At 35.9% G+C, this 13,586-nt stretch overlaps 2 protein-coding genes across 2 annotated transcripts; both read right to left on the bottom strand.

Annotated features, from left to right (window-relative positions):
• Positions 1-74: 74 nt before the first annotated feature.
• Positions 75-3,074, bottom strand: LOC145730085 (sulfhydryl oxidase 2-like). The gene is given in 6 exon segments (XM_081981081.1): positions 75-879; positions 975-1,472; positions 1,528-1,775; positions 1,965-2,769; positions 2,772-2,886; positions 3,009-3,074. Coding segments are annotated over 6 exon segments (1,875 nt in total). The 5' UTR covers positions 3,060-3,074; the 3' UTR covers positions 75-721.
• Positions 3,075-3,199: 125 nt separating this feature from the next.
• On the bottom strand, positions 3,200-6,745 carry LOC145730086 (uncharacterized). Its single transcript, XM_081981082.1, has 5 exons — positions 6,598-6,745; positions 4,020-4,198; positions 3,639-3,898; positions 3,489-3,583; positions 3,200-3,436 (listed from the first exon to the last, which is right to left on the bottom strand). Exons 3-5 carry the CDS (start codon positions 3,878-3,880, stop codon positions 3,429-3,431), a joined length of 345 nt encoding a protein of 114 aa, XP_081837208.1. The 5' UTR covers positions 3,881-3,898; positions 4,020-4,198; positions 6,598-6,745; the 3' UTR covers positions 3,200-3,428.
• Between the last annotated feature and the right edge of the window lie 6,841 nt (positions 6,746-13,586).

The following is a 13,586-nucleotide window of genomic DNA, read 5'->3' as shown; positions in this document are numbered from 1 at the left end:
GCCATTGTGCTAAAAAGTGTTCGTGACAGTCCTTCACCCACTTCAAGAAAAGGTATGTATGAATTAAAACACGATTATTAATATTAAATAGTATTTATAAGAAACTCAACATATACAATATTAGAAATCTCGGTTTTTGGCAGAAAAAAAATAAGTTAACAATATTGTCATTATATACATATACAACCTCATCAAAATTATTTACACTCATGCTTTTAGTTCAATAATAAATCAAGTCAAATTGACATTTGACAAAAGATAAGGTAACTTCAAACGCACACGCCGCGATTCATTTTTTTTTAGCAGCCAATGTTGCCAGAGTGAGCGTTTTGTGTCAGGTCATCGTTAAAAAAAAACAGTTTGCTGCAAGAGATTATTATCAGAAATCTGAAACTTAAAATATTCTAAGTTCAATGGGGTTAATCGCAGCTCCATTCCAGTGTTTGCGGCAGTGACAGTTGTGTGTTAAACTTGACATAAACGTCATTGCCGTTTACACTGGTTGGTTTATTTGCGTTATTGTCATTCTGATTAAATCAGGTATTAATAAGAATGCCAATATAACAACAAATCCAATAATCTACATTTGTCTGGTTAGTTGCTCTACTGACTACAATGCCCAATTTACAATCAGGTTAGTGTATTACTGGTTGCATGCACTACTAATAAAAGGTGACTAATATACGCTTGTGAGGAGGAAAAGTCTAGAGAGTCCGTTTAGTTAAAAATAGATAAATGAAATGGTTAATAACACGAACAATGTAAAATTAGCCTTATCTTTTGCTTTGCTTGACGTGGACCCACCGTCGATTCCAACTCCTTCTAAACCTTCCCTAACAGGTCGTGTTTGTATTTGTACATCTTCCGTTTGTAGCCCCGCTTCAAAAACAATTTAATCAGTATGTAGATTAGAGCGATAATAGCCGGATAGAGCAAAAAGTAAAATTTCAATGCGTCTACAATAAAAAACCCACCGGGTGTTGTCGCGTTGCCCTCCAATCCCTGATAGATGATTTTAGTGTCCGCTCCCAAATAGCGCACGTTCACGCTACTGTACATTTGCTTGAGGAACTTCAACACTTCCGCGTTATCCCAAGTCCCGTCCGATTTGTGGCATCGAGGGCAACTTTTTTCCGATGGGAATTGTACTTTAGGGAATTCCGGATCCTCGGTGGCGTCCCCGGACAGTCTTTTATTCACTTCGTTGTGCGCGCTCCACAGCCACAGGATTGATTCGTCGAACGAAGCGACTTTGTCAATTTCCCTGCGTGCCGCCATGTCTTGAAAGTGTTGACTGCAGTCCGAACAGCCGAAGAAGTTCTTGATGTAACCGTGCATCGTCTCCAAAGCTATCCGGGGATTGTCACCTCTCAAGCCCAATTCGTAGTCGGCTACGTTTACTGTGAGGTAGTGGAACATTTTCCACAAACCGCAAGGATAACCGCGATATTGGACTGAACTGCCTTGGCAACCTAATTAGTAATCAATTTAGGTAACCAATTTTGCCTGTGAAAGGGACAAACCTACCCAACCATTTTTGAGGTGTGGAAAACACTTGTTTGTCTTCCTTCTCACTCTCTCTCACCAGTTTGGCTATGGCAATTCCTTGGACCGGATCTGAACTTTCGGCAATGTCGCTGATTTCCTGCAGTAGCACTTTACCGTTTCGACCAAAGGGAAAATGTTTCACCAGCACTTTAAGATAGTTACGTAAAGCTTGCAGTTTCTCGCCGGTTATTTCCTTTAAACCGCCTACTTCCCGTTTCAAAGAGTATCTGAAACAAATTTATCAAAAATTGTTTGTATGGTTGCATAACTAAGGCAAACCTGTCCTACTTCTGACGTCACTGATTTTTGATAATGACATTTCAAAGGTTATAATCATTTTTGACAGCACACTCAAGGTTATATAAATTTACAAGTAATATTTAACTAAAAATAAAACAAAACAGACCCTGACCTACCTCAAAGCACTTTCTAAGTCCATTTGAAAAACGACATGACCCATTTTGCGCACTTTGTCAAACAGGGCATCCACCTCCTTTTTTTTATCGTACTGGTCCAGACCCAGCTTACTGTCTTCCTCAATGGAAAACAAGATATTTTTGGCTTTTAGGTTCTCTTTTATTGCAGCTATAACAACTTTTCGCTCATAAGAAGTGACCATTAACTGTCTGGCTTCCTGGCCCTTTTCTATAACATACAAAGCTGGAGTGCCACTGTCTGCTGGTAGGTGTGACAAAAGTTCTGTGTGGTTAGAGTAGATGGATTTGGTGATGACGCCAGGAATTCTATGTAAATCTAGAAGCAGCTCTGGTCCCAAAAGTGAGTCCGATTCCTGTTTTAACAGTACAGCATACTTGGTTTCACTGGGAGTGTCTTCAAACAGACTATTTATGGTGCTTCCAGCAAAAGGAAGCATTTTAGGGTAGTGTGTGCCCCTTCCCTCTTTCTGTTCTTTTATAATTCTTTTCACCAAGTCGTGTCTGTGATCTTCAGCAGACACCCCACGGTTCATGGCATAACCATAGCTTTTTGGGGCTTCTTCAAAGTTTTCTGGGTAGTATCTTAAGGAAGGATAAGCCATAATTTCGTATTCCCTACATAGAGCAAAGTTTTGGTCGTTGGCACAATCTATAGCAGCTACCACCACTAAATCCCTCCAACTGCGGACGTCGGTGGCGAAATCCTTCCACGAGGGGGCAAACTTTTGGCAGAATCCACACCAGCTGTTGTAGAACTCGACCAGCCAAGCCCTACCGCTATTGCTTGCTTAAAGTTGCTCGATGTGAGGATTTCCACGTCGTCTTTTTGGCTGTACAGGCCTTGGTCGCCGGAGAATCGTTCATAATTACCCTGGATGTCCAGGGAGGCGTTGTTTGTAAACTGTATCAGGGTGAAAAGCACCAAAAGGGATAGTTTTAAGGTGGTAAAAAACATTTTGTAATAAATTATGTTAACTGGTTCATTTGGAAACTTTAAATGGAAGCCACTTTTTTTAGTGTTACCTCATGACTCAAGGGTTTTCTTTTCCGTGTGTTTCCACTAACATTAAACATACCACATACAACAAATAGGAATATGTGACCAGTGTTACGTCAGACGTCAGGGGTTTGATGATTAACAACACACAGTAAATGTCAGTTGTCAATTACAGCCTAATATACAGTTTCCTGTAAATTAAATAAAAACCAACACAAACTAAAAAATAGTTTATTAAATTATAGTTACAGAAATTAAGATGGATATTAAATCACAGATGATCAGAAATACAAAATTATAGTGATGACAAACTAGATGAGTAATCTTAGATTCTGGCAATCTAGTAAACTGGAAAAAAAAAAATCAAAAAACCTCAATCTATATTCACATTGATTCTATTAGTAACTTTAGAATGTTTTGCCACTATTCAGAGCAGTAATGCCGGATCAGTTAACTGTAAAAAAATGTGAAATTTTGGAGTTATATGAGGTTGATCTGAAACTCACATCCTCTGCCCGAACCGCCACCAAACCGAGACGATCCCCCGCTCCTAAAATTGCTGCTGCCTCCGGGACCTCCACGGCCACCACCTCCACCTCGACTGAAAATTATTTCAGAGTCGACCAACTCACAGACAGTCATCAAGGCATTTTTACCTGTAACCACCTCCAGGTGGTCCGCCACCTGAACCACCACGTCCACCTCCCCCAAAACTACGAGAACCACCTCTGCTAGAGCCTCCCATGCCCCCGCCGAAACCGCCGCTTCTACTCGATCCAGGTGGCCCGTTACGACCGCCTCCTGGAGGACCACCGCGACTTCCTGAACTGATCCAACGACCGCCACCATTGCGACCACCGTAGCCGCCGCCACCACCACCACGACCCATCATATCCATTAGTTTTGGATTAACGACCTGTTTTTGGGACATTTTACGTGTGTGTGCACTATTTGCCTAAATTGGTAAAGAAAAGCAGCAAACTGAATGCTGCTTTTTCTGACCAATCAAATCCCTTTTTAGGTTAAACGTTTCTTACCTGATTGGCCTCTTTCAACACAGAAACCAAATCTTTAGCTTGCCGGGAATTACCCGGAGTAAAGAAGGCGTACGAAGTACCGGTCGTGTCAGATCTAGCCGTTCTTCCAATCCTGTGAATATAATCTTCGGACGAGTTAGGATAGTCGTAATTAATGACGTATTTGATTCCATCCACGTCTAAATCAGAGAATACGTTCAATCAGGAAACGTTTTATTAAAGTCAGACTCAAAATTCATATCTAGACTGTCAGTTGTCAAGTGTCCACGTGTGCCGTGTTTGCGCCAATCGCAGCACTGGTTGCTAGTTTCTGATTGGTCCGACTACTGTGCTGAGGTTTACGCAAATACTGCACACGTGGAGCACAAATAATGACAGCTGACATTTTTAAGACCTTAAATAATATTTGAATTAGCGTCACACACCAGAATGTTAACATTGTTTATCTGCTATTGTCCAGAGTGTCAATGGTATTTCTTTCTTGTATAATCAGACAAAATTGGGTTCGGTCATCAAAGTATCAGGTTGAATCTGCTGTGACGTCATATTACTTTTGTTTGATTTTTAGTATACGCTATTTAGATTATTCTAGTGATGGGTAAATTAGCTTTGATCATATCAAATACTGTGTTTCTGACAGTTCATATTTTGACACCGCTTTTTTCCCTTACTATACCAAATTTTGTGGTGTTTTTCCAGGTTATTGAATAGGCAATTTAATGAGGATTTCAAAAATGTGCTTAAAACAGTCATTTTCCCACTCCAAGTGGGTTTTGCAGGCAATTTTGTCCCTGACTGTCTTTTCAATTTGTATTTTGGTAGTTCAAACTTTGACACCGCTTTTCTCCCTGACTGTACCAAATTTTGTAGTTTTTTTTCAGGTTTTTGAATAGGAAATTTGATGAGGATTCCAAAAATGTGCTTAAAACAGTCATTTTCCCACTCCAAGTGGGTTGTGCAGGCAATTTTGTCCCTGACTGTCTTTTCAAATTGTATTTCTGGCAATTCAAACTTTGACACCGCTTTTCTCCCTGACTGTACCAAATCTTGTAGTGTTTTTTCAGGTTATTGAATAGGAAATTTAATGAGGATTCCAAAAATGTGCTTAAAACAGTCATTTTCCCACTCCAAGTGGGTTTTACAGATGATTATGTCCCTGACTGTCAAACTGTGTTCAAAAGTGGCAAAAATCGGGGTTTAGAAAAGTTTTCTTGCAGTATTCGATACAACACGTAGGTCTGAGATTTATGACAGTGGTCACGTGACTGTCTAGCTAAATTATCCACCAAAAACCTGTATCTAATGTCAAAATTGTGGAAATTTGCAAAAATTACAGTTTAACGCAGATAGCCGTATTTTTAAAAGGCATTGGTGTATGGCGGGTTGCCTGAAATATGATAGATACAATTTCTCATGGTCCAGACCAGTAGAAAATCTCATTCAAACAGTGTTGCCAGCTGAGCCGATGCTTTACTAATTTTGGTTGTTTTATTACTTTACTTTAGAACTCGCAACACTGTACATCTTTCATGTTTGCACTGTCAAAATACGGATTTTCAGACTAAGTGAGAATCGGCCATATTGATGACGACATCTGACATGAAACGTTTTCGTGTTTCTGATATTTATGACAGTTATTTTGACAATTGTCAGTAAATGAAATAGTCACAAATTTCTCATCTTAAAACATGAAATAATAAAAAAAAGTGACAAAAACCTGAAAATGTAAATTTTTTAGAAAATGATACTTACGAAGGTGTAGAAGGGTCACAGACGTTATTTTTCTTAAATTTCGACTTCAAACTCGGAAATTAGTTGCAATGTTGCCAAACTGGCAAATTCTACAATTTTGGTTTGAAGAGTGTTTCCAATCTGTCCAAACTGACAAGTTCAACTAATTTCTTTGAAGTGTGTTTGCTTGCAATGTTGGCAAATGAACAAACTTTCCTAATTTAGATCGAAGACTGTTTGCAATGTTGCCTAACTGACAAAATTTGGTAATTTGGTTCAAAAGTATCCTTGCAATGTTATCAAACTAACAAATTCTACAATTTTGGTTCGAAGAGTGTTTCCAATCTGTCTAAACTGACAAGTTCAACTAATTTCTTTGAAGTGTGTTTGCAATGTTGCCAAAGTTAACAAATTTTACTAATTTGCTTCAAAGATGTTTGCAATGTTGCCAAACTGAAAAATTTTGTCTAATTTGGTTTGAAGAGCTTTTGCAATGTGAGAATGTAAATTCCGAGTTTGAAGTCGGAATTTAAGAAAAAAAATGTTTGTGGCCCTTCTAGGCCCTCGTAGGTACTTATTCATTACTTTTTTTTTTTAATTGAAAAACTCATTTGGTATAAGAATGACTTTAATGACAGCCATGACAGGAAAATGAATGTTTCAAGCAAATTTCAATTCTCAATCAAATTTTACGCCCATCACTAGATTATTCTGTACACTTTAACCGTGACATCCATTTTGAAGGTACCGAAAACACTGACCTAAGCAATAGCAGATAGAGACACATACAGAGCGTATTAAAAACGTATTAAACATAAAAAAAAGGGAAAAATTACCAAGTACTAACCCGCTATTCAGTGACTGTACTGAAATTTCTCCATCGAAAACGAGCTCTGGCCAGGAGCGATTTAAAGAATTAGCTATAGTAGTCTATAAAGTTATGATATGCGTTTGATGCTGAAAATATTTAATTTTGAAGTAAATCTGTGGGAAAAGAAACCTTCTTAGTAGAAGGGTGTCACTTACTTATGTTGTAAATAGGATTAGTATTTACACTTAAAAACACGTGTCAGGCTTTTAATGGTTTCCATAAGGAAATCGAGTGGAAAAACATTTAAGTGTGTGTATTTATCTTAACTTTGCCCATTTTAAACTTAAAAAGATGTCCTTCAGCCGCCATTTGCCGTTTGCTGGAGGACAAACTAACTGTTGCTTTGCTCTACTAGTAATTGACTCGATGTCGCGGTAACGGGTGATTTTAGCAGAAAATGCTTAACTTGCAAAAAGTTGTCTATTGATGTATACAGTCAGGTGACTGGAGGACAAACTGTTATTTTGCCGCACTAGTTGATTCCATATCTCGGAAACGGGAGATTTTAGCAGGAAATGCCTAACTTGAAATGGAACATCCTGTAGACATAAGTGAAGGCAAAGTTTCGCAAACTTAGGGGGGTTTAATCACAACATTACAAAAAAGGACACCACACCTAAACTGCGGGCAAAAAAAGACAAAATTAAATTTAAAAAAATACCAATACAAACAAAACAACTAGAAAAATTAAAACCATTAAAAAACTTGTGTATAAACAGTCTTGAACATTACTAATAAGAGTAATAAGTGAGTGAACTCAATTAATTAAAAATGTCTTAATTTAGCAAATCTTACCTAGTAATTACATTTACTTTGTGTTTTTTGAATCGTTATACGGGAAATTATACAGCTTTTGTGTGACGTGTTACACAAAAGCTTATTGTCACGTTTAGGGGGTGGCGCAGGAAGAGAAACAACAATCGTAGCTCAAGTAAGTCTTCTTTATTAGGCACTGTATTACTCTTAGCGTCCAAGAGGGGGTGTGTGGGTGTGTGGGTGTAAGGCCTTCTGAAGTGCCGCCAAGCGGTACCCGCTCGATACGAGCTGGGTGCCCCTATGTCCGGCACGCCCAAAGGACTTACTTAAGGCACTGCAACAGGGTAACGAGCCGTCCGGGCACTAGAAAGTTCGGACTGTCGCTCGTGACCTCCCTCTGGGGATGACCCCAGAGTTCGGTGGTTTAGCCGAGCTACGGTGCATCCTTTATACTTGTCAGCTAACCTCATTACGTTAACTTTGCTGACACAAACATTGTACTGGGGGAGACCGGGGCCCGACTAGGTAACGGAACATAGTGCAATTTATGTTATTCGTGACATTATTACATATTATCTTATCTAAAAATATAGTGTTTCACATAAAATATAAAAGTTGATATATTTTTGTTAGCATATTTTTAAAAAGTTAGATTATACCTGCTCACGTACTTTGCTAACAAATTTTGAGAATCTATGACTCTTTCTCCGTAAACGTCTAATCTAAAAAAAGCTTCGAACACCCTGTACATTAAACTTTCCTTTTGATTTGATCAAAAATTAATTCAATTTGTATCTTAAAACGACAAAATTTGTTATTCGACTTGACCACAGAGTTTGTAATTTTAATCAAATATTCTTATTTGAATAATTTTGGTTAACATTTTGATAAATTAGGCACGTTATTGCTTTCTGGTGTAAAATATACTGCTCTAGAAAGGTTCTTATAATATTAAGTTATACACTGTAATGATGAGCAAAAACTTTATTATTTATATTATTTATGAATTATGACTGATGACCGCTGTTAAACACAGCTTCCAATAACAGAAACGAAAAGCTATTTTACCGTCAACTAACTTTTAGCTGTAGCTTTTATTCTATCAAAAGAACTTTTAGGATAAACGTACCAATATCTATTGAGTACGGTCCTATTGATCCGGCTCAACTGCATTTAGTTGCCATTAATGCCCTAACGGTCGGTTAGACGAGAGCAATATGACGGACCAAGCAAATCGAATCAATATTGCTTTCGGAAATTGGATTTGTCCATAAAAAAGCACTTAGACCTGTAGGTACACGCGGAAAATTAATGAAAAGTTCCCGAGTTATCGAAATTATAAAAAAAGTCTGACCGGACTGGCTAGACGACCAAATAACGCTTGTCCTGACAGGTATAGATTAGTTTTCAAGTACGAAACTCTCAATAAATTATTATAGCCGCAATAAACGCAGAAATAATCTTAATTTCCTATCGTTTCTGAACGTCAACAGGGGAGGTTTATTCAAATTAAGCCCTTAAAAATCTGTTTATGCCAAAATGCATTAGCCGAGATCAAATTCAATCTAATTCCGTCCGTTGTTTACCTCAGGAATACAGATGCATTGTTAAGGACCCTTCTTCCAATTTTCTTTCCTTAATATACTGTTACATGAATACGAGCCGAGCTCGATTTGATTAAAACTTTTATGCGGTCTCGAAATTTTTCAAAGTTATTCGCCTCGTTCACCGATAATGCTGGTTAACTTTATTAGGAGTACTAAGTCAATTAGGGTTTGAATATTAAAGAGGCCCGACTCTCTTGTCTGAATAAAAACTTCCGACTTTTTAAGGGATATTAATTTAGTCGTATTTGAAAAGTATGGTGAAAAGTTGAGATTATGTTCGGTTGGTAATTGACAGTGCTTTGACTAGCTATTTCCATAGCATAATTAGTCATAAATTAATCTGAAAAAGCTTTTTTTCAATTAAATTAATAATATAATGCGTACTTTCAGATTTTTAAGCTGCAAATTGGTACAAAATAAAGACAATGTTGTTCTCCCAAAACTTTGAATCTACTGGTTGTTGACAATCGAACTCTAGTAAAATGTATATTTGAAAACTTAGATTGAAACTAGAATTTGACAATGCTTAGTCCAAAATTGTGTAAATGAACTTTGTCAACAATAGAAAAAAAATCAAATTTTAATGTTCTGCTTCGCAAAACGAAAAAAGAAACATTTAAACTCTAAAAAGCAAAGGCCAAACAATTTAGCTTTCGTTATTAAAGCTCGATTTTCATAAATGCAAATTTAATGTATTAATTAACTTGGAAAACTTTTTATTTACCGAAAATACCGAAAATATTTTCTTCGCTTTGAGGTCTTTTTCGTGTGGAGAAGCTATTTAATTAGCATTTCATATTTTGTGGTGCGTTATATTTTTGTCGGCCTGTGACCTCATGCACAGTTTACATTGGAACGAGTCAATATTGGCCAACTAATTATATTTTCGTGTGCTTAACAATATTTTTTTGATTAAAAAACAATTTTTGTCATGCAACTCATGAAAAAATCTGTAAAAATAAATGCTAATATTTATTTAGCGCAATATAACTATTGTTGCATTGACAAAAAGTCTTTCAAATTGTTAGGTAACAAACGCTTTGTCTCAGGGGAAGTAGCAGTGACGACATTAATTGTGACGTCATATTGAATTTTACTCATGTCTTAGATTAGTTTGAAAGATTTTCTTTCATGTTCCGTAGTTGCCAGCTTGAGCGTTTCTTACCGATGATTTAAAAAGTTTTGTATTTGATGAAATATGTATAAAGTACGGTTAATTTAGATTAGGTTAAAAAATACAAATTTTTGTTACCTTTAAGATTAATAAACAATTTAGCAAAAACAGTAACATTTGACAGCGCTTGACGGATTTCAACAAAAGTGAGGTTATATTCAGACTGTTTTCAGAAGATAGTAAGAATTTTTTTTTTAGTGAAAGTGAGGTGCTGAGTTAAAAAGTTGATTAGGAACATTTTTGGCCGCTGGCAAATTTTTTGTAACTTTCACCGTTTTCTAGTTATTTAGGAAAAACTGGGTTGATTCAACAAATTTTCAAATGTTGAAGTTGTGGTTTGAAATTTGAACATCCTATAACAAGGTTATTTTTTTGAGTTTAGGGTGGTTCAACCATTTAAAAGAACCGTTTTGAGCTCCTCTTTCCAGTAGTGTTGAGCAAAAAATTCTATTTAAAAAATTGCGTACAGGGTGACCAAAAACAGTCAATCGCCATACTTTTCATGCACACCCTGTATACTGGAAGCAAAAACGTTCCTGCAAACTTACGGTGTTGGGTTAAGGAGTTTATTAGGAACATTTTTAGTTTTGTGCAATTTTTTTTTTAACTTTTACTGTTTTCGAATTATTTAGGAAAAACTGGTTTGGTGCAACAAATTTATAACTCAGTGAAATTGTGATCTAAAGTTTCAACACGGTTTAAAGGACAGTCAGGGACAAAATCGCTTGTAAAACCCACCTGGAGTGACCAAATCTTATTTTTAAGCACATTTTTTGAATCCTCATTAAATTTTCTATCCAATAACATAAAAAAACATTACAGAATTTGGTACAGTCAGGGAGAAAAGCGGTGTCAAAGTGACTTTTACAGACAATTTTGTTCCTGACTGTCCTTTCAAACTGTGATTCAGGCAGTTTAACCTGAATCACAGTTTGAAAGGACAGTCAGGAACAAAATTGTCTGTAAAAGTCACTTGGAGTAAGAAAATGACTGTTTTAAGCACATTTTTGAAATTCTCATTAAATTTATTATCCAATAACCTAAAAAATAACCGAATATTAGTTTTAAATAGACAAATGTTCCTTCAGATTATTTTTTGGGCAAAAATGTCACTTAAACGTGTCTATAACTAATGTAATTATAGCAAAGTCGTCCTTTAGAGGAAGGAATATTCTGAATAAAAACCACAGCTTTACAGAGTAAACTGGCTAAACTTAGAGTTCGTATGTTAATTCGAGACCAATGATTCATGAGTTTTCAAAATTTTAATCCCGGATATTCCGCTAAAATAAATCACAATGTAATTTTCGAGAGATCAGGCATTTGCATGAATTTTTATTCGACATTTGATATCTCCATAATTTTAATCTCGTAATCCTGTCCCGGAAGTGCTTAAAATTCATTGCGTGAGGATTCCATTGTGGAATTATTAAGAATGAATTGGCTTCAACGAAATGAGTTCAGTGTTCGGTGACAGATGAGACTTTCAATCTACTTCTTTGCATGTGCATAAGTCGTATTTCTACTTTATAATGCTAATAAACTAGACTAGTGGTCACGACACTATCAATTGACAGGACATTTTTCAAATTAAATCTACTATTGAATTTAACCAGTTTTACTGATTACCATTCCATTTTCCTCTAGACTTCACGGTCCACGAGAAAATAAAAGAAATCGTTCGCCTTCACATTGAATAATATTTAATAGCTGTCACTTTCAATATCCTCGGCAATTCCTCGTAATCCCGGAGACTAAATTCCTATCACAACCAGTAATCTATTTGCCCTCAAGTTGAAGCCAATCTGGCAGAGTCTGGGCACTGACCACGTCTCTGCGGTTTGAATCTTTGACGTTAACAATTGAAATTTACTCCATTCCAGTCAAATCAGCAACACAAGAGCAGAAATTTAACGGTATTAACGGTAACTTGGATGGATACGTCCAAAGGCTATACTGTGTGGGTTAGAAAGTTCTGAAACTCTGCACAATTTGGTTTTAATTAGGTTACTCTAAAGGGTTTACTCAGTTCATTTTAACTGAAATTTTAAAGAAATATTGTCGCATACAGTATTCGATTTGAATATAAAGAAAATGTTATCCCCAAACATAAACCTAAAAGCAGCTTTACAAATTCATCCCCATATAGACAGATCGAGATAATAGCGCCGCCTCGCCTCTAACAAAGGACGGAAACACATGAAAGACGAATGGACAATAATAAAAGAAATATCGCCAAGCAGTCACTGAAGTGAATATAATTCCCGCGGTTTGCTTGAAATTCTTGGCCCATAAAAACATATCCGGCCCCGAACACTGGAATAAATATCCTGGATTTTTTTTTGTTTGGAATATTTGTTGTTTATTGCCCGAAACACTTTATTTCGGGGGTGTCGCCACGTGATGGAAGACCCAACAACCAAAAAAACGTTATTGTGGATTTTATTTTATGTATTTTGTTATGTTGTTTATGCCATATGGTTTCCCGGGAAGGTTTTATTTATTAAGACATGTTTACGCTTTTTGATAGGGCAGTTAAGTTCTACATATTTTTGTATTTGTAGTATTAAATAATTTAAGTAAATACATAGTAAACTTTAAAAATAATTAAATGTTTATGTTTGAATATATACAACATTTAAAAATGCTACAGGGTGATAGATCTCAAAAAGTTAAGATAGGAACACGCAAACAGTTTTGCTCTATCTGTATCTGATTAAGAGCCATTGTGTTCATTTTTGCTTGGTATTGCAAGATATCTTAATTATTTATTTTGTTTGTTTAGATTTAGTTACTACAGCCTGGGTTTTTCAAAAGTCTGTATTTTGTGGGACCCTTACGGTATTTCTGTTATTCGCTAACGTATCGATTAAGTAAATACTATTAATTCCAATATAATTTGTTGTTATACAGAGTGCCCCACATTTGTGTGTAATTATGGGAATTTCGAAAACGGTAAGGTATCAAGAGTTGGTTATATTTGGAATTTAATAATATGCCTCATTAAAACTGCAAAAATTCCGATTACTTGCAGAGATATTCGAAAAGAACCAAAATTTTGAAAATTAATGTTAAATTTTTGTTTAATAACTTTAGTAATTTACCGATTTTGCAAATATCAATTTATTAGTCCAAATTTACTAGAACGTCCTTTCTAATAAGATTAATTATTTTAGGAAGATGTTAGGGAAGTATCTGGAGTATGTTGAAATGTTAGTGTAAGATGTAGGTTCAGTAAAAAACAAAAAATGTAAATAGTCCAAGGAGGGTACGATGGAATATAGGTTAGGTCGATATATGTGAATATAAAAAAAAAGAAAAGTCAAGTGAGAAAGTAACTTATGAAAAAAGTATCATAAAAAAAAATAATAAAGTTTAGTTGGGTTATGTTTTAATGGTTGGTGTTTCATGTTAATTACATAAAAAAT

This window comes from Ips typographus, linkage group LG6 (genome assembly GCF_016097725.1).
Source record: "Ips typographus isolate SLU linkage group LG6, UJ_Ityp_2.0, whole genome shotgun sequence".
NCBI classification, from domain to species: Eukaryota; Metazoa; Arthropoda; class Insecta; order Coleoptera; family Curculionidae; genus Ips; species Ips typographus.
This window is presented reverse-complemented; position numbering and strand designations above follow the sequence as displayed.